This window comes from Perca fluviatilis, chromosome 7 (genome assembly GCF_010015445.1).
Source record: "Perca fluviatilis chromosome 7, GENO_Pfluv_1.0, whole genome shotgun sequence".
Taxonomy (NCBI): Eukaryota; Metazoa; Chordata; class Actinopteri; order Perciformes; family Percidae; genus Perca; species Perca fluviatilis.
Genome location: NC_053118.1, coordinates 8,111,640 through 8,134,901, shown reverse-complemented (window position 1 = coordinate 8,134,901; position 23,262 = coordinate 8,111,640). Strand labels below are relative to the sequence as shown.

Below are 23,262 nucleotides of genomic sequence, written 5' to 3'. Positions count from 1 at the left end.
GAATGAACCCTGAATATATAGCATAATTATATAATTTGTTGAATATATAGCATAATATCATTTTGTCATTCTTTCACGGAGGGCGCCCCCCCCCCCTCCAATACAATGGTAGGGAAAACACTCAAACCAATATATATTTACATAAAATTGGCATATACATGCCCCATGTGTGTGTGTGTGTGTGTGTGTGATCTTGTCATTTATTTGTCGTCTGTAGATTGATTTTAAGTAGGGGGGGTGGGGGAATCGATTTAAATCATGAATCAGATTTCTTTGTGAAAAAATCTGATTTCTTTGAGGCCATATCGCCCAGCCCTACTTCCTACTAACACAGAGTATGTCAGGCAGACCCACAGCTCACAACCATGCAGCTAAACTAATTGATGTGGTGGAGACTTGGGGACTGGGAATGTTCTGCATGTGTCAACAACAATGTACGCAACATTGTGGCTGCTAACTCTCCCAGAAGGGTGCACTTGGACTTAGTCAGCTGATTATTAACTGTTAATAAGCGGTTAACACGGGCGGGCTATCGGGCAGGAAAATAAATCTAAATATGCATCCCTATTAGGATAAATAGATGTCATATTTTAATCGAACATAAAGTCCTATGGGATTGAACGTGTTGTTTGGCCCTGAAGCCCAAGTAGTTGCGTGAAGTCACTACCTTAATAAGTCAAAAAGCAAAAGGCTATGAATCTAAATTTAGGTATTGTCCTTCTCCAGCTGACCATCCCCAAAATGCACCAGAATACAGGAAATCACATCTACCAAATTCAAAATTTTCTGGGGGACCCCCCCCTTGCCGTTTGCACCCACTTTTGCACAAATAGAGTAGGGGGGGAGGGTCCTTATGCATCTGTGCCCAGGGGGACAGTAGTTCATAATCAGTCACTGTATTAATACATAACCTCACTGTATTCATTTAGAAAAGTAACATTATAGTGTGACATTTGTGTCAATAATTGTCAAGCATAGGTGACTCCATGTGGTGGGGGCCCCCCAAATCAAATTCTGCTTAGGGCCCCCAAAAGGCTCGGCCGGCGCTGCGCTTCTCTTTACCAACCCCCCACCCCATCCCCTCTCCCTCAGCCTGTCATCGCTGGGTGATGTGTGAGGAGGTGAGCTGAGGTGATCTTATAGCGGGAAGGAAGGGAGCGAGGAAGGGAGGGAGGGAGGGAACCTCTGTGTCAGTTCTCGGAGCTGCTTTCTGTCAGCGGGGCGTTCAGCAGCGCGCAGCCGGGCCGAAGAGGTGGGACTGCCGGGGGAGGGACCGCCGGGGGAGGGACCACGGTTTATAGCAGAGTGGGTGAAAAGAATTAGAAAAATAAAAAGAGCAGCAGATTTCTAAGAGTGAAGTGGGCTGATCAAGGTGCGCGTGGTGGACGGAGAGAGAGAACCCAGCGGACAGAAGAGCGCGCAGCAGGTACGGCTGTATGCAGCATGTTGGTGACTACGGGCACCTTTTTTCCACTGAGTGGACCTGGACGAGCTGGGATGTAGACTACTGTGGCCTACCTGAGTGCACGTTCCAGGTCCCGTGTTCTGCTCCTTTCTACTTGCACTCCTCTACATCTCAGAGGGAGATATTGTACTTTTTGCTGCACCACATTAATCTGACAGATTTAGTGCCTTTTCAGGTTATTAAAACCAAATATAATCAGCTAATAAATGATGATTCTAGATTAAAGTACCCAGCAGAATATAAAGTCGGTCAAATGAGCTGCACCTTTACCGGCTACAACATTTAAACATCATACCAGTTGTATAGATTATTCTGCTGAATGAGGATTTCTTTTACTGTTGGTACTTACGTACCTCATACTTGTTTTGATGCTGATACTTTTGTACTTTTCAGTGGGGTTTTTGAATGCAGGACTTTCCCTTGTAACCAAGTATTTTTACACTGTGGTATTGCTACTTTAACTTTTAGTGCATTAACACATGTGAGTACTTCCTCCACATCTGGGAGTAGCAGCCAACTAGTTTTGAAGATCTGCTGGTGAATGATGACAGATGAAGTGAGAACACTGTGAATGTGTAATGTATGTAAAATATATCTATGGAGCCTTGAATGAAAACTACTGCTGTTTTTGGATTTGCTTCTGCTTTAGCCATCATGGACGTAAACGACGTCAAGGTCAAGACGCGTGAGCACGAACTGGTGCCCCACCGAGGCTTCACGCTGATCAGCGGGACTCACGATCCGGACGACGTGGACCAGATTTACAACCTGGAGATCAGAGACTCGGACGTGTTTGTCGTCACGTACCCAAAATCAGGTGAGAGGGAACTGAAGGTGGGGGCGGGTAGGGGGGGGGGGGATTTCTGGGAAAAGGAGCATTAGCTCATTACGGTGAGAGAGGAATGAGAGCACACAGAGCAGGCCGAGGCTGACCTACCCGAGCGCGGGCCGTGTGCTCTCTGTCCGACAGGCACCATCTGGATGCAGCAGATCCTGCTGCTCATCCAGGCGAAGGGAGATCTGGCCGCCATCCGCCAGCTCGATAGCCGCAGCAACGCTGAGCTGGTGCCCTGGATCGAGATGATTGGCAGCAGGCAGGCGTTCATCACGGCGCCGTCCCCCCGGCTCAGGGTCACCCATCTGCTGGTCCACCTAATGCCTGCAGCTCTGAGCCAGAAGAAGGGCAAGGTCAGTGCTTCCCCCCCTCTTTTGCACCTACACACTGAACCCTAACCTAGTCTGCGAGACTAAACATTACTGTTAATTATTTACTCTATGATCATCCATCCTCTGTTTATACAGCAGCTCCAGCTGTGGGTGTCCACAGGACCAGTTATATTTAATACAGTCTTTCATGTCACGACTCATTTTCAGCCCTAACGATGCCTTAAGAGAGCCACAACTTGTCTGATGTTACTATTTTGAAGTTACAAAACAGGTAGCGTAGGAATCTGGTGTAAACGGCTTGACTGGTCTTGAAATCTGTTGTTGTTACACTCTCTCTGCTGGAGGAGAGTTCACACGATGCATGCTTATCTGACAATACATGTTTATCTGACAAATGTGCCACATGTGAATACTACGGAAATTATAAACCCAAAGAACATTTACTCAATTATGTTAGATCTATTTAGGGAATAGCACTCCAGTTGACCTAAAAGATTTGGGGCTTTAAAGAAAATATTTGGGGCTGGAGCCCCCGAAGTCCCCCAAATATAAAAAAGTCCATGGATTAAAAATCAATAATAGAAAGAGAAATAACCGTCCTTGTTTGCACTTGGAGGTGTTCTGGCAGCAGTTTTACAGAAGTCTCTTTTTACAGTGGTGGCCTACGGGGAAAATCCTCCACGGGGGAATTTTTCAAACAAAATGCCAGGCTTCCAGGCTGAGTGCTGTTCCTGGGGGCCTGGTCAATATTAGTGGCATATTAAAGGATACATTCCCCTATTTTTTTACACGTCTGCCTTGCACATTGAGAGCATTAGTGGTTCATCCTCTCAATACTGGCCACAGAGTTCCCTTTCTAAAGCGACCCAATGAAAGTGATGGAGGCCAGAACCCACGGTCCTTGTTCTGTGTGTGAATGGGTTCTAATGGAGGCTTCAGCAGTCTGAAGTGTCTCTCTGTTTGATGCCGTCCGGCCTCTTTGTGTTATCACTGACTGGTTCCCTGCTGAGCTGCAGCGGAGGGACAGTGAAAAAGATGATTTGTGTAACTCGTATTCATTTCAGCTGAACTTGCACAGAACCATGATTGTGGAATTTGTAACCCGCACGTTCATTTCCAGCCAGTGTGGGCCAGATGAATCATTAACGCAACCAACGGTGCTTTCAATGGGAGTGCTGTTTTAATCCTCCTGTCGTCCCTCGGGTCAAATTTGACCCATTTTCAAAAAGTTTCTATACCAGAAATTTTGGTTTCTTACAACCAAATTGTCAAAAAGAATAATGGATGCAACGCTCTTCACGTAAAATAACTGATTATTCACTTCTTTGATTGCAAGTTTCATTCAATTTTATAGCATTTGAAAAAAAAATCGATGAAAGAACAACTGGAAAAAGTGACAAACATGTCGGAAAAAGCTTAAAAACAATAAAAAATATATTTTTTTAAATAAAGCGCAGAAAAAAAATCAACAAAAGCAAAGAAACAAAAAACTTGAAAGTAAGTGACAAAAACGTAGTAAAGGCTTCAAAAAAAACATTGGGAAAAGTGACAAATGTGAAAGAAGTTACAAAGAAATCAGAGAAAGCGACAAAAGTGTCGAAATAGACGACCAAAATGTTGAAAAAAGTTTTAATTTTAAATTTTGAGCCAGAAAAACAAAAAGTTGCATGCAAGACAACACAAGGGTTAAAGTGATGGTTCGGAGTAATTCACCCTAGGGTCCTTTGCACCATGACCTCGAGCCAAACACCCCCCCAGAAACTTTTTTCACCTGGGTCGAACATTGGGAGAGTTAGCTAGAGTAGCGTTATCAGCTGAATAGCTTAGCGCAGGGGCTAATGGACCCACGTTTGTATCTTGTAAGTTACCCCACTAATAATGCCCGAAATGATACCAAACGTCTACAGTAGTAAAAATAGGTTATGTACTCATAAAACGATGGATTGGAAAGTGTGTAAGTACACCAGAAGTTTATGAACACTTGCCTGCTCTCTTCAGCTCTCTGTTGCTGCTGCTGCTGCTGCTGCTACCTGCGTTAAGCAGTAGCTTAGGGCCGTGACAAATTACTACACCGAAAGAGATACAACAAAAATGTTTATTAATTTAATGATTAAATAAGGTAATGTCTCCAAACTTACCTCAATTATTACTTGTCTCCTGCTAGTTATACTACAGCACTTACTTTAAAAAAAAGTTAAATTAAAAATATTTTTGTTGCATCTCTTTGGTTGTTTGTAATTTGAAAACGGCCCTAAACGCGTTACAGCAGCAACAACAACAGCAGAGAGCAGAAGCCAGCAGGCAAGTTTTATTTACATAAACTTCTGGTGTACTTACAAACTTTCCAATCAATCGTTTTTTATTAAATAACTTTTTTTACTACTGTAGAATCGTTTTTATTAAGAAGGTAACATTACAAAAGGGTCAGCAGTCTAAGCTATTCAACTGTTAGACCCGTAATAGCTTCTGAAAGTGTTAACTGAATCAGTTTTATCACTCGAACTCCATCAACACTGAAACTGGAAAATATGAACCTTTAAGGCATTGATGTTTCCTGAAATATATATGCACATGTCACAACATACCCGAACCAGAGACTAAAGGAAAGAGGAAACTCTCAGTCAGTCAGCCTCAGGCTGAGACAACAAGTCTCCACCTACACGTGGAAATGATGGCCTGATGGCGGGGCTGATTCATCCTATGGGGTCCATTTAATGGCACAGTGGCAATTTTAATTTTGATAAGAAATCCTGTCATATTCCTTTCATTGTAATTTAAATATTGCACATTCATTTCAAGAAGAAAAACTAATATTTCCATTGAGAACTGACAATCAGGGAATTGAGACATGATATACTGTTGTTTGCATGGCTATGGGTGGACACTCAATTCTGATTGGCTGCAGGGTGATAATGGACACCTCGTCGGGCATTAAGCCTTACATAAAAGAACAGTCGAGTGTACTGCTTCACTTAATGTTGATGGCTTCAGTCTATAATGTGGCCGTTTTTATATAAACTAACAAAGCTGCATTTTGGTTTGCACTAATTAGAAAAACTACTCTTTCAATAAAGTTTTGATAATGTGTTTATGCTCCTTACATTCTTAGCTAGAATATTGTTAAAGGACAATTCCGGCCCAAAATGAACCGAAGGGTTAATAACATAATAGGGGTACCGAGTTCGACCGCTCTCTGGGATATGTTTTCATGCTAATCCAATGTGACCAGTTTTATCGCAAACCGCTAATTAGCTTATAAAGCTAGTCGTCGGGGCATGCGAAAGTAAAAATATACAGGCGGGCGCCCATCTTGGGAAAACAGTCACGACCAGTCGAACGACGAATGCCGTGTAACCAGTAACCGGTAACATAGCTCAAGCACGTCGTTCGACTGGTCATGACTGTTTTCCCAAGATGGCGCCTGCTTGTATACATGAACACTACTGTCTTCATAAACTATCTTTTGAATAAACTGTCTGTACACTTACAAAGTTCTCAATGCTTCGGTTTACATGAAGGGGCCCTCGTTATGCTACAGTGGAAGTGTGGTGCTATTTTGAGCCTTGTTAGTGGTATAGAAATGGAGATTTCTTTTTACTTTACTCCGTGCCCCGACGACTAGCGTTATAAGCTAATTAGAGGTTTGCGCTAAAACTGGTCACACTAAATTAGCATGAAAACATTTCCCAGAGAACGGTCGAACACGGTACCCATGTGTTATTAACCCCTAGGTTCATTTTGCGCTGGAAATGTCCTTTAAGGAAAAGCATGACCCCCCCCAAAAAACCCGTGATATGAAGGTAAGGGATCCACAGCAGAATGATGGGAACCTCTGCTGCTTGGACTGTCTCTGGCAGGTTCCGGCAGCTGTCAGTCCATCAGTCCCCAGGCAGACAGAGTGATAAACTGTTGATACCCAGACTGTGCCTCTTTTAGGTGATCTACGTGGCAAGAAATCCCAAAGATGTCCTTGTGTCTTTCTTCCACTTCCACAAGCTCGCAAAAATATTGGAAACGCCGAAGGATTTCAATGACTTCTTTGAGAAATTCATCAGAGGAGACGGTGAGTTGTGTTTCCGCGCGCACAGAGGATGTTGCTTGTTGCGTTTTGTCAGCAGAGCAGCTCGTGATCAATGTGTCTGCAGTGTGGTGGTAACTTTGTGCATTATCCATTACAGTGGTTGGGTGCAGCTGGTTTGAGCACATTAAGACTTGGTACTCACACAAGGATGATATGAGCATGCTGTTCATCACCTATGAAGAAATGATTCAAGTAGGAGCTGAAATCATTTCCATCTCTACATGTCCATAAGCTGTCGTGCCGTACGTTGAGTGTATATTTGATCTGTGGTGCGTTTGTGCTGCTGCGTCTCTGTCCAGAACCTGCGGTCGGCAGTGGAGAGGATCTCGGCGTTCCTTGGCGAAGAGCTGAGTGCTGAGCAGCTGGCCAGCGTGGTGAAACACAGCACCTTCAGCAACATGAAGAAGATCCCTCAGGCCAACTACGAGCAGGTGTCAGGGGAGCTGCTCAGCCACCAGCAGGGGGCCTTCATGAGGAAAGGTGAGAGGCAATTTATTTTTTTATTTATTATCCCACAAAACATACAACTCACAACATGAACCCTCCCCCTCCCCCCATCGTCACCACCCACTCAGACAAAAGTCAAGAAAAGATGACACAGTAACTACAATACAACAATCAAAACCATTCAACAGAATAGTCATTTCATTTTTTTATTTGAATATTCATTCAACAGGATAGTAACAAAATAGACAATAAACCAATGGATAAATAAGTGACGGCACCATAAGCCAGGGGTGTCAAACATACGGCCCCTGGGCCAGAACTGGCCCGCCAAAGGGTCCAATCAGGCCCACCGGATGACTCTGCAAAGTGTGAAAATTGCAGAGAAGTTAATTCAATTCCAAACGTACCACTTTAATCTCAGAAATTCAGATTTTTTTTGTCTGAATATGACCCCTCTCTCCCGGGTCCACAACATTTTTTGTTTGCCAACATCAAGCTGACAAGAAACTCTGTGGCAGATAAAGTTTCGGATCATTCTGGAGAGGTTTACTGGTCTGGCCCACTTGAGATCAGATTAGGGGGATGTGGTCCATGAACTCAATGAGTTTAACCCCCACCCCCCCCCCCCCCCCCCGCCGTAACTCCATCAAACACGTCTCTCCTCAGCACAAAGCTTCTTAGGATCCCTCCAGAAAGTTCAGCTACTTTCTCCGTTTTCTACTATAGACATCCAATCTGGCAGACATCGTTTCAAACGCCGCCACCCTAGCCATCTCACAAGCCCACTCCTGGATAGACGGCAGCCCTTCATTCTTCCATCCTCTTAAAAGAATCTGTCTGGCTATCATTACACTAGTCTGGACCCAGCTTCTTATGTTCTTATCCATCCCACTTAGGATTGACCCATCTCCCAGAATGGACACCTGGCTATAGACTTAGGGCTTAACGATTTGGGAGACGTAGATGATAAGATTAGTAGATTTATGATTGTTTTACCTACCCGATCTACTTTTTAATACCACCACTGGGAATCACCAATATCTGAACATCTCAAAATCCTACAAACACAACCCCTTTATTTATTTTTTTGCCCACTTGGAGGCAGCACAGAGCAGCCGTAAACACAACACTGACAGTATACAGCAGACTTGTGCTTATCAACACATCCAGCGCACACAGAGGTGGATGGACGTCAGTGTAGCTCTGTTTTCATCTCATCTGTTTTCTACCAAAAATGTTTTTGCGCTGGTCAGGGGGTACTTGGCTTAAAAAAGCAATTCAAAGGGGGTACAATATTATTGATATTGATGAAAGTTTGAGAAACACTGGTATACAGTATATATATATATATATATATATATATATATATATATATATATATATATATATATATATATATATATATACATACATACAGTACAGGCCAAAGGTTTGGACACACCTTCTCATTCAATGTGTTTCTTTATTTTCATGACTATTTACATTGTAGATTCTCACTGAAGGCATCAAAACTATGAATGAACACATATGGAATTATGTACTTAACAAAAAAGTGTGAAATAACTGAAAGCATTTCTTATATTTTAGATTCTTCAAAGTAGCCACCCTTTGCTTTTTTGATAACTCTGCAAACCCTTGGTGTTCTCTCAATGAGCTTCATGAGGTAGTCACCTGAAATGGTTTTACCTTCACAGGTGTGCTTTGTCAGGGTTAATTAGTGGATTTTTTTTCCCTTATTAATAAAAAGCAAAGGGTGGCTACGTTGAAGGAATCTAAAATATAAGACATGTTTTCAGTTATTTCAAATTTTTGTTTAAGTATAACAAACTCCAACCGTGTTCATTCATAGTTTTGGTGCCTTCAGTGAGAATCTACAATGTAAATAGTCATGAAAATAAAGAAATACATTGAATGATTGTATATATATATATATATATATATATATATATATATATATATGTCTAGTTATACCGACCAGCAGGGATTCAGTGACCCGAGCAGATGGAGACGAGACGGGCTGAAGTAAAATGACACATGACCTTCTCCTGTGATGCTCACTGTTGAACTCTAGGCACCATCGGGGACTGGAAGAATCACTTCACCGTGGCCCAGAACGAGAGGTTTGACGAGCTCTTCCACAGAGAGATGGCGGACACTCCTCTGCATTTCATCTGGGACATCAGGGACATTGAGTGATCAGCAGTGATGCCACGTAACGCGTAATCAGTAACGAGTAATCTAACGCGTTACTATTTCCAAACCAGTAATCAGATTAAAGTTACTTATCCAAGTCACTGTGCGTTACTATTTTTGTCATTTTCCTTAGTAAACATATATATTTTTGCTTTCTTCTTGCAGTGAAGGGCAGTGTAGTCACATATGCGACAGGTCACGTTTTCAGCATGAGGACAGTTCACATGTACCACGCAGCGACACAAACGTAAACAACAATGGAGGGAGGAGAGAGATGCGCGCTTTCTAGCTGGAAATACAGTCACTATTTTGAGTTTGTGTCAGCTAAAGACGGCAATATTAAGGTTGGTTGTACACTCTGTGCTGGTGGCGACAAAGTGCTATCTAGCTACAAAAACACTACGTCAAATTTGAAGAAACATTTGGAGTCGCAGCACTGCAGTCAAACTTACAGAGCAAGTCCCAGCAGGCGGTGCGAAGCAGAGAGCAGGAGGCCCACCACCACCCAAACAACAAAAGCTGGACTTCGGTGCAAAACCAGTAAGTGGGGGAGAGTTGAAGAAGTTTGTCGGGCAGTAGGCCTATGTTGTAGTAATCTGTAAAGTAACTAAATTACTTTTAAAATCAAGTAATCTGTAAAGTAACTAAGTTACTTTTTCAAAGTAACTGTGGCAACACTGGTGATCAGCTTTTGGTCTCGTGGCAACACAAAGACGAAGACAGTCGCCGACGCGGCTTCATGAACACGAAAGAAAAAAAACATTACTCCTGTCAGCTTCTCTCTCCTTCTGCCACAGCAGGGTCTCTGTACATCTAGCCCCGAAGGCTTCAGCCACTGCTTTGCAGTCATTTCAGCACACTTTGAAAAGCTATGCAAAGCCTCATTGAGGACAGCACGTGACATAGTAGGACAAAGTATTTTCTTAGAATCATCCAATAGATCTGTTGTGGTGTCAGTGCAGCGAGCCCTGTTGTCTCTTACTCCAGCCTATACCTCAGTGCCAACATCAGTCTGCAGAGAATGTCCAGCTTCAGGTAATCCCTCAGGGATCGTTCTGTTTTTAGAGTGGCGCCTGGTAACGCAGCGCACGCCCTTTAACCCTCCTGTTGTCCTCGGGTCAATTTGACCCATTTTCAATCCGAAATTTGGGTTTCTTTCAACTAAATTGTCACAAAATAATTAACGTGGATAGTTCCATACGTTTTTCAAATATAAAATAATTGATCAGGTCACTACTTTCATTAAATTTGGGTGTTTTCTTCAATTTTATAGCATTTGAAAAAACAACTTGGGGAAAAGCGACAAAATTGTCGAAAAAAAGACGGCCAAAATGTTGGAAAAAAAAGTTTTTATTTAAAGTTTTGACCCAGAAAACCAAAAAGGGTTAAATCAATCTTTACTTACACCATAGAACAATTACTGAAGTGAGCTTTCTGTTCATACATCAAGCAGTTTTAAAGGTGCTGCAGGTAGGATTGTGAAGATGTGTAGGTCTTAGACAAAAAATGTGAACATCGATTACTTCTCAGTCCCTACCCCCCTTTCTACTAAAGCCCAAAACGGTCTCCTAAGCCCCTCCCCCCACAAGGGAGAATGAATGCATGAGCAGTGATTGACACGCAGTTAGACACACACCCCCCCGGCCCTGATTGGTGCATCTGAACAAGGAGCTGTGGATTCTTTTAAATGACCTGCTTCTTGTAGTTCTACTGGAACATGGGGTCAGTTTCAGCAAATATGAAAGTTAGTTTTATAAGTCGTACCTACTGCACCTTTAACTTTCACACTGTAGTGAAAGGGAAGGATTGTATCTGATTTGTAGTAAAATATTGTCGGTGACATTGATGGTCATAAAAATATGAGAATAGCAGTGAAAGTGTGTTGTCTCGCTGTCAACAGGCAGACAACAGATGATTCCTCATATTGTCACTTTCAGATGTGACGATTGTAGCTGGAGTTACATACCATTGATTTTAAAGCTACGTCATATTTCTGAATTCCATTCTCATCGGCGAAGTTGGTTGTTTAACAACTTCACAACATCATCAACATGTCCGTGTTTCCATCGAGAACCCCGAGCTGCAGAAAAGGACATGTTTTGTTGTATAATCACATGAAAGAAATACAGATCGGACTGCATTTACCTGTTTAAATCCTGTTTAAATCAACACTATTCAATTAAAAGTGATCATCATCATCAATTATGAGTTCTTTCACACTTATTGACTTTGTCCTCCCCCCCCCCCCCAATTTAGAAATGATGTTCGGGTTCGGGTCGGGCTCGGTCACATCAGCGCAATAAGGCACTGAACATTTAAAATTTAAAAAAGCTTATTATTGGGCTCCCGGATAGATCAGTTGGTAGAGCGGGTGCCCATACATAGAGGATTACTCCTCGACGCAGCGGGCCCGGGTTCGACTCCCCTGCTGCATGTCATTTCCCCCTTTCTCTCCCCTTTCATGTCTTCAGCTGTCCTGTCAATTAAATACCTAAAATGCCCCAAAAATTATCTTTAAAAAGCTTATTGTTGCCCCGTGTGCACTGATGCGCTCATCTGTTGACATTTCCAAATGCCTTCCTACAGTTGCTTAATAAAAGCTTTCCACACAAACAAACGTACATGTGTCATTAGTATGAGAAAAAAAATCAAGATTTTATCGGTGTCGGGCTCGGGTTGGGCTCTGACATAAATATCTTAATGCCTGTCGGGCTTGGGCCCGGTTCGGTTACTGCTCGGTCGGACGCGGACAGAAAAATGAGGCCCGATCCGCACTCTAATGTTGAGTAGAGACGGCCTGTGGATACACTGAATGTTACATTGCTCTAAAGATGATAAAGCTTTGACTTGTTTCGGTATTTAGTAGTCTCCCATGTCCAGACCTTCCTCCACAGGGCCGCGGAGGAAGGTCTGGCTAGTCCCCACAGCATTCCTGGATGGGAGAAAAACATGCTCTGGTTTATTGGCATTTCTTTAAACCAATCACAATCGTCTTGGGGGGAGGTAAGCGACGGTGCCGCCGCAAAAAAGCCTCGGGAAGGAACTTCTTGTTCCGATTGGACAGATAGTCTAGCTAGCTGTCTGGATTTACCAGATTTAGAGATCTGAGGAGCAGTTAACCATAGTCCTCAGAAATCCACCGGAGTTTAGAACGCCAACACAAAGATACTGTTTACACGTACATGGTTCTTTTTACAAACGGAGACATTTCCCTTCGTTTGTACCCTTCGTTTACACAGAATTCGCCTCTAAAACCGAGTCTTTCTAAAAACTCCGGCCAGAGTGGAGATTTTTGAAATATTTGTTTGCACGTTTGCATGTAAACTGAGACAAACGGAGGTTTAGGCAGCCAAGAGAGAGAAAGAGGAAATGATTGGTTGCTGTTGTTGCCATTTTCGGGATCCTGATTGGCTAACGTGGGCTTCAGCTTCTCGTTACACCGCCACCTACAGGTTTGGCGTACTCTTGACTGCATTGACGGCATATATACACGGGTACATGTAAACAAACACTTCTCTGAAAACTGACAGCTGTGCACGATGTTATTTTTGAAAACGGAGAGGTTGAAATGTCGGTTTATGAAAATAGCCGGCCACGTGTAAACGTAGCAAAAGACAGAGGAAGAGGAAGGACATGCGGCGGAATTTCCGGCAGCAACGGAGCAATCCCCGAAGTGGAACATCATCGTGGATATAGACTAGGTATTTTAGAAATCAAATCAGAGCATCAGTGTTTGGACTAAAGTTCTTTAAACTGCACTAAACGATGGTTTTTATCTACAATGGGTCAGTTACTTCAATCGTTTTGCTGCGTTTACTTCCTCACACGTTAGAGGTAAATAGTGACTGTGAAGCTCTTTGTCCGGTGAGGTAGAAAGGCACCGTAGAAATATCAGAGTCACGGCTCGCCGGAGTAATTCTTATATTTATTTACTTACTTATTTTTCGAAACTACTCCTCGTGCTTTTAAATTGCCCCCAGGGGATAAATAAAATGTATTTGAATTGAATATTAATGCTGTCCATTCACGATCATTTAATAGATTATAGAACGTGACATTTGAACAGTATATAAAGTGTTCATAAGGACAACATAAACACTAATAACAGTAATAAAGCCACAACTAAAACTCCATAATGAGTGCTTTTCATGTTCATAGTCATGAATAGTATGTTTTGTATATTTTGCTTACTTTGGCCTAAAGAAGAATGTGAATGCAGTACTCGTACTGAAGTATACTTTTATATTGGGACGTTGCTACTTTAATGTCAGTAAACTCTCTGAATATTTGAGACGTTGCTGCCCTCTTCTGGCCTGTCACTGGATGTCCTGCATGTCAAACAGCACCGGAGCCAGTCACACTTTTGGTTTGTCAATTTAATAGTTCAGGCAGAGAAAAGAACACTGGTGGGTGATTATGTATGGGTTGTTTTTTTTTTTTTATGAAGTTTCCCTCTCCAACTGCTGTCAGAGTCTTTGAAAAGGAACTGGGTCTGCTCGATCGGACTCCAGAGACGGTGCTGTCCGTCCCCCAGCAGTCCTGCTTTAGTCCTCATCGCTCCCCATCTCTAAAGGGTCAAAGTCAGGGTCGTCCTCATCCAAGTCCAAGTCCTCAATGTCCTGGAACAGGGACTCGTCCACTTCAACGTTGTTTCCAGCTGCAGAGGAAGAAAGCAGCCGTGTGTTAGAATAAAAACAAACCAATCTCCACTCTGAACTCAAGTTAGGAGCTTGGTATTCTTAAAAGGTCCCATGACATGGTGCTCTTTGGATGCTTTTATATAGACCTTAGTGGTCCCCTAATACTGTATCTGAAGTCTCTTATATAGACCTTAGTGGTCCCCTAATACTGTATCTGAAGTCTCTTTTATATAGACCTTAGTGGTCCCCTAATACTGTATCTGAAGTCTCTTTTTATATAGACCTCAGTGGTCCCCTAATACTGTATCTGAAGTCTCTTTTTTATATATATATATATATATATATATATATATATATATATATATATATATATATATATATTTTTTTTTTTTTCTGGGCGAAGAAGAAGAAGACTCCTGTTCCTGAAATTTGGATTTTGAATACGTGTGGTCCTCCATGTTTCCCTCTTCAAAACTTGCCGAGGGCCAGGAAGCTACGATACCCGTTAGCAGCATTAGCAGCACCTGGGAGTTTATCATGTGACAGCGAAAACGCCAAAGGCGGAGCAGTATGTCCTGTATGTCCCTTACCGGCTAACGTATTTCAAGATGGCGCATGAATATGGAGCGTCTACCCCAGTTCATGCGAATGCAAATGTAAAATTTCAAGCCAATAGGAATACTTTGAATTGATGGTGGTGGTAAATATTCATAAAAAAGGACCAGTTTGTGAACGGGCAACACAGATTTTGATAATTAACAACTAAACATGTTACACACTGGACCTTTAAAAAGGTAAAAAAAAAAAACTTTGATTAATAATAACATGACGTATTAAAAACACTCACTGTCTTCAAGGAACTGGATGTCAGAGGTGTCCAGGTTGTGGTCGGTCTCAAACAGCTGTTTACCTGGTGAGGGACACGCGTTACACTGCCGTTAGTTCATACATTCATGTAATCCACGTGGGGATTGGGCAAGTGATCAGCTGGGACCCCCCTCCCGGGACAGAGGTGTGTCTTTGAGTTTACCGGTGAGTTTGGGTTTCCCTGCCTGCTCCTCTTCTTTCTGTCGTTTCCTCCTCAGCTCGGCCATCTCCAGTTCAAACTTGGCTTTCCACGCCAGGAAGTTTTCAATGGTTACCACTGTGCCTTGAAACAACACCTGTCACACACACACACACACACACACACACACACACACACACACACACACACACACACACACACACACACACACACACACACACACACACACACACACACACACACACACACACACACACACACACACACACACACACACACACACACACTTTTGGCAGCCTGTTTTAAATTTTAGTTTTAGTCTAGTCTTTGTGTCAAGCTGTCATTTCAGTTTTTGTTAGTTTTAGTCATGTTCGTACTCTTTTTGGTCTAGTCAAGTTTCAGTCGACTAAAAGTCTGAGCATTTTAGTCCGAATTATCCATGACTATTTTCGTCTAGTTTTCGTCAACGAAAACCGATGCCGTTCAAATGAAATGATGCCGCGACGGGGCTTGAGGAAGCAACGCCGCCTGCGTCTGCGCAATGCGACCCGAATAATAACAGCGCGACTAAACGAGGCGAAATGACGTTATAACATTTTGTCTCGGCCAAACGAAAAATGACGAGACATTTTAGCGTAGTTTTTATTTTGTAAACCACATTTAGTCTCGTCTTTGTTCATCAACAATATTGCATTACACATTCAATTGCGGTCATCGTCACGTGACCGGCATTTACGTTGTGTCTCGTCTTCGTCACGTGATGAAAACGTTTTAGTCATAATTCTCATTGCCGAAAACAGCACTACCAGTGACCCCATTCCTTGCCCGTGATAAACACGACTGAAATGAATGGCACATATACAGCATATATACTGTAGATTAATCTCGGTACTCCTGCTCCTACCTTCTCTGCTTCCTCGGCCTCGGCCTCTTTCCGCCGCGCCTCCTCCTCCCGTCGGTTTTTCTTCACGTCCACCATTTCGTTGAGTTTCTCCTGGACGGCCGTCACCAGGGTGAAGATCATCACCATGCCCAGGTTTTCGTCTGCCTGCAGAGCAACCACACGTTCTGTTCATCCCACCGGACGGAGAGATCAGGGGATACCGATTTGGCAGTTCGATTCCAAAACGCTCAACAACTCCAGATTAGGGTCTGATACCAAACAAGGTACTTTTAGGGATTCACGTTAAATTAAATGGGTGCCAAATTTCGGTACCCGAGAGCTTTCCTGTCCTCTCTGCATGTTTGACAGAGAGCTCAGACTCCCGTGAGCGCAGAGCTGAGCGAGACTACGGGTTGTTTTTAATTTGTACGGACACAAAAATACCAAAAAAGGTAGCAGTACTGAATTCCAGGTACCGGATGTCCGTCCCCTTCCTCGGTCTTTGTGTTGGCGTTCTAACCTCCGGTGGATTTCTGAGGACTATGGGTAACTGCTCCTCAGACTTCTGCAGGGTAAATCCAGACAGCTAGCTAGACTATCGGTCTCTCTCGCACGACTAAAACTACTTTTGAACGTACACATGTTCCACCAAAACAAGTTCCTTCCTGAGGCTATTTAGCAGCGGCACCGCGGCTCCGTCCGGCGCTTAGCACCGCCCATGACGATTGTGATTGGTTTAAAGAAATGCCAATAAACCAGAGCACGTTTTTCTCCCATCCAGGAATGCCGTGTGGACTAGCCAGACCGTCCTCCGCAGCGCTGTCGAGTAAGGTCTGGCAATGAGAGACTAATCACAGTAGGGCTGCACAATATATATATATATATATATATATATATATATATTTTTTTTTTTTTTTTTAAATCATCATCGCAATATCAACTGGCACAATAAATGAAACGCTGCAACATCGCGATAGACACAAAACAGATTTTTTTTTAGTGTTAGTTGCGCTTTAAAATGTAACGGTCCCTTTTTTTAGTGGTGCCTTTTATATTCAATATAATAATTTGTCCATAAAAAGAAAGTTGGAAATGATTTCCTTTCTTTTGTTTTAAATTCAACAAGCAATTTGTTGCATTGTGTAAGAATACTGAAAGCAGCGTAATGCAGAACAGAGTACATTTTAATATCCCGTTTATGTATCGCGAGTAATATCGTTCTCGCGATATTCAACAAAATTATCGCATTTCGCATATTTTCCTCATATGGTGCAGCCCTAAAAATCTCAGGTTGACAGCCAAGCAGTGGATAGAGGATCAGGACCGGGGCCCAGTAGAGGCCGCCGTGCTGAGTCGAGATGGACGGACCTGCTGCTGCAGTAAGGTGAGGATGTCCTCGGCGTCGCTGTCCTCCAGGTTCTCCTGCGAGTGGATCTCCCACAGCGGAGCCTCGTCTGGGTATTTCTCCACATATGTGAACTTTAAGGTCGCTTCCACGGCTGTGGGAAGAAAACGCAACGCTCATATTATCACACACTTGCTACATTTCAACTTTCAAGCTCAGGTTTTTACGCTGTTTCACTCACACACATATTTTGAGTTATCGCCGCTTATATAATCTCATTTTGAACAAATGTCAGACTTCATAACCGTCACGTGTGATATGGATGGCATTTTGCAGCCTCACCCATCCGTAAACTCACTTTCCCCGTTTTCCGCTGCGTCCGATGTCACGGTGATGGTGAAGCTGGTGGGCTCATCTGAAAGAACTACAGACACAAAAACATCGTCGTCACACCTTCATTACGTCACCATGGGAGACACATGCTGTTAATGCATCTTCGTGTCCTGCTGTGTTTTACATGATCAAAGTAATAGAATGAAAGTAATAGAAAAATAAAAATCACACCCATCCCCTCTCCTCACATCACCTTTGAGTCCATCGTAATCAAGATATGCACGAAGGACCCTGAAAGCTCCATCACACAACTCCTCCCATCTGGCAGACGCTATAGAGCCAGTAGGTGTAACAGCAACCGCCTTAAGGCGCTGACACACCAACCCGATTATCGGCCGGCAGGACAGTCTGGCGAGGTCGGTGACCCGAGTCGGTTTCGGTGTGTTCCGTTCCGCCGTCAGTCGGAGGAGCCGTCGGCGTTCGTTTGGGCCGATTTGACTTGTTGAATCGGCCGGTGGGCAGTCGGACTCAATGGCCAATCTGATTGGTGGAGCGCTAGCCCTTGACTAGCAAATCAGTGCTTCTTTCATAAGAAGAAGCCCAGAGCTGGCAACGCCAGTATGTTCTTATTACTAGTCAACGTATTTTTCTTCCGTTCAGCGAGTAATGACAACAACGATCCTTCTTGACTACTATCAACACTCGCCGATGAATGAATCGGCGAAAAAACAATGACTGACGACAGCGTGCTCTGTGTTTACGAAGTCCAGAGAGACGTTCCGTCATTTCCGACAATACAGATTAGCGCCGCCTGCTGTTATGGAGGAGTATTACGTCTCGCGCACACGCAGAATGTACGCTCAAGACGGCGTCGCTTCGGTGTGTTCTGAATAGGGCGGGGTGATATGGAGAAAATCAAATATCACGATATTTTTGACCAAATACCTCGATATCGATACCGCAACGATATTGTAGTGTTGACTATTGGCGCTTTCACTAAATATTTACACAATGAGATTTTTGATAAAGAATCAATAATGTGGATATAATGACTAAGTGGGTAAAGGCAAATAACAGAATAATTACAACAGTCTGGTAAGTTCAGAAAATGACATCACTTTACTGTAATGCAGCCTTTAAAACCAGGAAAAGACAACACTAATGTCATATTACGTTATTACGAAATCCAAAATCTAAGACGATATCTTGTCTCATATCACTATCGATATAATATCGATATATTGCCCAGCTCTAGTTCCGAGGCACTTTTTTGAGAGACAGGAGCTGACTGATCAGTCCGACTGCCTTTTCTGTCGACCGTCGGGTTGGTGTTGCGGAGCCTGTAAGCTTTCAGTTGTCCCCACATCTATAGCACTACTCAACAAACAACCAGTCTAGTCCTCATCACAGTAACACTGGGCTGGCTTTAACCTGTGTAGGTCTACTCACCTTGTTCAATTTCTTATATAAGCAATTTGCAGTCTTTCATTCGTGCAATTCCCTTACTATGCGCAATTTATTTTATAATGGGGTCACGTGCAATACTCTACTATATCAGGGCCTGTGCACTATCCTCTCACTAGTGGAGGATCTCTATTTATTTTTCTTGTCCTAAAGTACATTGTAGTCTTGTTATATATTGCCATGTATTGTACTGTCTGTGACAAACTGTGTGATTGATAACTAATGCATGCGTTTGTACACAGCTGTTGTCGGAACTTCTTGCCCAAGACTAATTCCACACGGAACGATAAAGTTGATCTTATCTTACATCATGTAGAAGCAGCTCCAGAACTTCTCCTATCCATGTTATATGGTGTTCTTCTGTGTGTGAAGAGCAGCTGCTCAGAATCAGCGCTGGAATGTAACTAAGTACATTTACTCCAGTACTGTACTCAAGTACAAATGTTGAGGTACTTGTACTTTACTTGAGTCTTTTCTTTTCATGCCACTTTCTACTTCTACTCTACTACATTTCAGAGATAAATATTGTACTTTTTACTCCACTACATTCATCTGTTACAGCTTTAGTTAGTTTTATTCTAAAGTACACTAGCCATCAATATAACAGCCTCCAAGTCCAGCTGAAATGATTAGACCATTAAACACACAACTGTTTGGATTCTTTACACTTTCCAAAAATACTTTTAATACTTTAACTACGTTTTCCTGATGATACTTACAGACTTTTACTGAAGTAACATTTTCAATGCAGGACTTTCACTTGCAACAGAGTGTTTTTACAGTGTGGTATTAGTACTTTTACTCAAGTAAAGGATCTGAATACTTCTTCCACCGCTGCTCAGAATGTGAATGGAGTTTGGTACAACGGTAACGTAGCCTACATGCCAGTCCCAGACAGCGAAGGCCCGCTGTAACAACTTCTTAAATCCCCGCTGCGTGTCTGACATTCAGCTCCAGTAACTCTACACTACAGCGACCACACACTGAAACCACTGGGTGCCACGGGAAACACTCATTTTCGAGTGCTGGTTTATCCTTTAGCAGCAGCTAACCAGCGTTAGCCTGCGAGCTAACGCTGGTTAGCGGTCTGTGTGACGTTACAAACCTGTGAAAGAGTCCGGGTAGATGGACTCTATCGCCTCCAGTTCATTCCTCTGCTCCTCCGAGTAGTCCGTCATGTTGGTGTGGCTGCAGGTTATCTGTAAATTAGACCAATCATCCCGCTATGCTAAGATAAGCTAAGCTAACACACGGCTGCTGCGTGCACTGCTCCACCTGCCCAATGGTGATCGATGATGTCGGGATTCTGCCTCTCTGGCCTGGCACGGCTAACAGTTGTCTAGCTAGCTGTGTGTGTGTAGCATTTCATTTGGTATATGGAGCTGTAATTCTTGTTCGGCGGAGATTTTTGAACATGTGGCGCTGCAACTGCAGGGGTTTCTGCTTTATTCACCAATTATTTACCAACTTTACTGAGACATGATGATGACAGCGTTAGTTCTCTCAGCCACTGCTTTGGTCTGCATCATGGACGGTTCTTTTTCTTTTTTTTTATTGAGAAACTTTATTTACAATATAAAGAGAAAAAATGACATCTCAACTTACATACAAGGCACACAGGACAGAAAGGATAACTTAAATTGTATAAAAAAAATAATAATATGTAAAAAAAATGAAAGCGAATAGAAAAAACAAATAAAAAATTCTGAAAATAAATAATTAAATAGGCTAATAATCATAGTGAATCTGACTTCTTTTGTGGTTGCTAGGGGTCCTCAATCACCTTCATCTCCTTAGAAGCATGGAGGAGAGATCTTGCATGTTTCCCTTTCGTTGAGAGCCAGTCCTGTAAATCCTCCAAAAAGGCTTCGCAGTACATATAGGAGTGGCAACAGTTGTCATATCGTTGAGAATAAAATAATCGTCCCAACTTTACAAATCCAGGTTCTCCCTCCATGGGGATCATCCATTTCGAAAAGTAAAGCAGATACGGAACCTCGGCCCACCGTCTAATACAATGGAAAAACAGGTGATCAGTAGTTTAAATTTCAGTTTCACAAAAGTTACAGTTATTATGATCCACGCCCAATCTCTTTCTTAGCAGCTCGTTGGATGGATAAATATTACTCATCATTTTAAAATGGACTTCTTTTGTCTTGGGGCTTACAGGATACTTGATATAGTTGGTTCTAAATTTCTTAATTGGACAGTTCTTCTTCTTCTGCTGCTGCTGCTGCTGATGCTGATGATGCTTCTTCTTGAGGTTTATTGGCGGTTGACAAACAGTGATTTGGTGCATTACCGCCAACTGCTGGTGTGGAGTGTGGATCACAATATCTCATGTGTACAATATTCAAAACAGCTGCCACAGTTTCATAGTTTTTGTTTTATGGATATACATACTGATGCTCAATCAGGTTTTTTTTTTTCTTGTATACTGTAACAAGTACTGAAAGTAGTGTAAAATAATGACGACTAATTATAAATACAATTGAATGGAAGCTTTTTAAGTTGAATTATCAAACACTTTATATTTTGATGAATGAATGAACAGTGAATTAAATACATATTTTTTTTACTTCATTTACACAGTGGAGATGTACAGCATTTGAATAAAATTAGTAAACTGAAGATAATATTGATACTTTGATATTCTGTATTTTACTCTGTTAAACAACCGTAGTAATGCAGTGTTAAATATAAGGCTCCCTCTTGTGTCTTTTCATGAAAATACTGTGCATGTGGTCAAATGAAAGATGTAGTTGAGTCAATACAGAGGCCTGAGTGTAAATCATAAGGACAATCGAATGAGTTTTTCCATAACACGGTCCATATGTAAACCAGAGTCAGGGAAAAGCTTTAGATATCTGCAGGTGTGTGTGTGTGTGTGTGGGGGGGGGAACCGGGAGTCCAGTACTTGTGGGATCCCGACAGCTTTGTGGGGCCAAAATGCTGGACCCCACAAGTTTAAAGGGCTGTTTGAGGGTTAAGACTTGGTTGTAGGATTAGGGATAGAATTAGGTTATGGTTAGGGTGAGGGTAAGGGTTAAGGTTAGGCATTTAGTTGTGATGGTTAAGGTTAGGGTAAGGGGCTAGGCAATGCATTATGTCAATGACGGGTCCCCACAAAGATAGAGCCACAAACGTGTGTGTGTGTGTGTGTGTGTGTGTGTGTGTGTGTGTGTTGTGTGTGTTGTTTGTGTGTTGTGTTTGTTGTGTGTGTGTGTGTGTGTGTGTGTGTGTGTGTGTGTGTGTGTGCATCTTCAGCTGGTCCAGGGGGGAAAGTGCTGGATGGCACACAACTGTTTAGCGAAAAGCACGGTGCTCATAATTTGGGTGTAACATTTGGCACCCAAAAGGGCCATGTAGCCAAAACAAAGTCATAGAACAGTTGAGCTCCAGGCATTATTCAAGTTTCAACTCGTCTGTGAGTCAACATAGTTGAACAGACCACAGGCTTGTAGCAGGTATTAGCTCGGTCTCCCCCAGTTCACTTGGAAATACAGATTATATATTACAGAGCATTCATACCTAAAGGTGACATCAGACTAGAATTCAGGACCAAGTGTCCTTTCCAGAGAGTGTGATCAGGCTTTAGCTCACAGGTTAATAACTCCTCGTGTTGCATTCATTATGATCAACACAAGTCGAGAACAGGAAATGTGTTCACGTAGCAGGTTTAGATGTTTTATGGCAAAGGAATGCAGAAACAAAGGCAGAGACATCACAGCAACAGGTTCAGTGGGAGACTTCACATGCATGCCAGTGATTTTTACCAGGCAAGAAAGTGGGAGATCTGCTGAGTAATGTAAACAATGCTGGTTTTAAAACATAAAAAAGCTTTATATGATTGTTTCATGGTAGGGAACTTTAGGTACGGTTAGTGTACCACTCTCTGCTGGTGTTTCTCGATTATAGTAAAATAAAAAAAGTAAATAATGATCTAATTGTGTTTTTGTGGATCTACTTGTACTGTCGATGTTAACAGCTGGCTGTTCATTAGTCATCAACCTTTGGAAAGGTACTTAGTCTCGCATTGCCAGACCTTCCTCCACGGCGCTCCTTTCCTATATTCCTTATGTTATTGTAGTTCTGTACCTGTGGTTCTCACCCTAATCTATAAGGACACACAAGGATGCAAGTAAAAGCTGGTCATGAAAGCTGCACAGTGATTCTGTAATGACACGGCTGGGCATCAGGCTCACTTTGCTGAAAGA

The 23,262-nt window shown here is 42.6% G+C and overlaps 2 protein-coding genes across 2 annotated transcripts; one reads left to right on the top strand and one right to left on the bottom strand.

Annotated features, from left to right (window-relative positions):
• Positions 1-1,266: 1,266 nt before the first annotated feature.
• Positions 1,267-9,454, top strand: LOC120562309 (amine sulfotransferase-like). The gene is made up of 7 exons (XM_039805974.1): positions 1,267-1,426; positions 2,115-2,282; positions 2,436-2,653; positions 6,569-6,695; positions 6,811-6,905; positions 7,013-7,193; positions 9,232-9,454. The coding sequence occupies exons 2-7, from the start codon at positions 2,120-2,122 to the stop codon at positions 9,354-9,356; spliced, it is 909 nt and encodes a 302-aa protein (XP_039661908.1). The 5' UTR covers positions 1,267-1,426; positions 2,115-2,119; the 3' UTR covers positions 9,357-9,454.
• A 4,121-nt stretch (positions 9,455-13,575) lies between these two features.
• On the bottom strand, positions 13,576-20,381 carry rwdd1 (RWD domain containing 1). The gene is made up of 7 exons (XM_039805973.1): positions 20,151-20,381; positions 17,607-17,672; positions 17,272-17,402; positions 15,925-16,068; positions 15,024-15,156; positions 14,841-14,903; positions 13,576-14,010 (listed from the first exon to the last, which is right to left on the bottom strand). Exons 1-7 carry the CDS (start codon positions 20,221-20,223, stop codon positions 13,898-13,900), a joined length of 723 nt encoding a protein of 240 aa, XP_039661907.1. The 5' UTR covers positions 20,224-20,381; the 3' UTR covers positions 13,576-13,897.
• Positions 20,382-23,262: the final 2,881 nt, after the last annotated feature.

Excerpts from the sequence above, each read along its gene's own strand:
- LOC120562309 (XM_039805974.1), top strand. The coding sequence starts at position 2,120 with ATGGACGTAAACGACGTCAAGGTCAAGACGCGTGAGCACGAACTGGTG. Across the intron at positions 2,283-2,435 it reads CGTCACGTACCCAAAATCAG|GCACCATCTGGATGCAGCAG; the intron begins GTGAGAGGGAAC and ends TCTGTCCGACAG. Across the intron at positions 7,194-9,231 it reads GGGGGCCTTCATGAGGAAAG|GCACCATCGGGGACTGGAAG; the intron begins GTGAGAGGCAAT and ends GTTGAACTCTAG.
- rwdd1 (XM_039805973.1), bottom strand. The coding sequence starts at position 20,223 with ATGACGGACTACTCGGAGGAGCAGAGGAATGAACTGGAGGCGATAGAG. Across the intron at positions 16,069-17,271 it reads TCACCTTACTGCAGCAGCAG|GCAGACGAAAACCTGGGCAT; the intron begins GTCCGTCCATCT and ends GTTGCTCTGCAG. Across the intron at positions 14,011-14,840 it reads CATCCAGTTCCTTGAAGACA|CTGGAAACAACGTTGAAGTG; the intron begins GTGAGTGTTTTT and ends CTTCCTCTGCAG.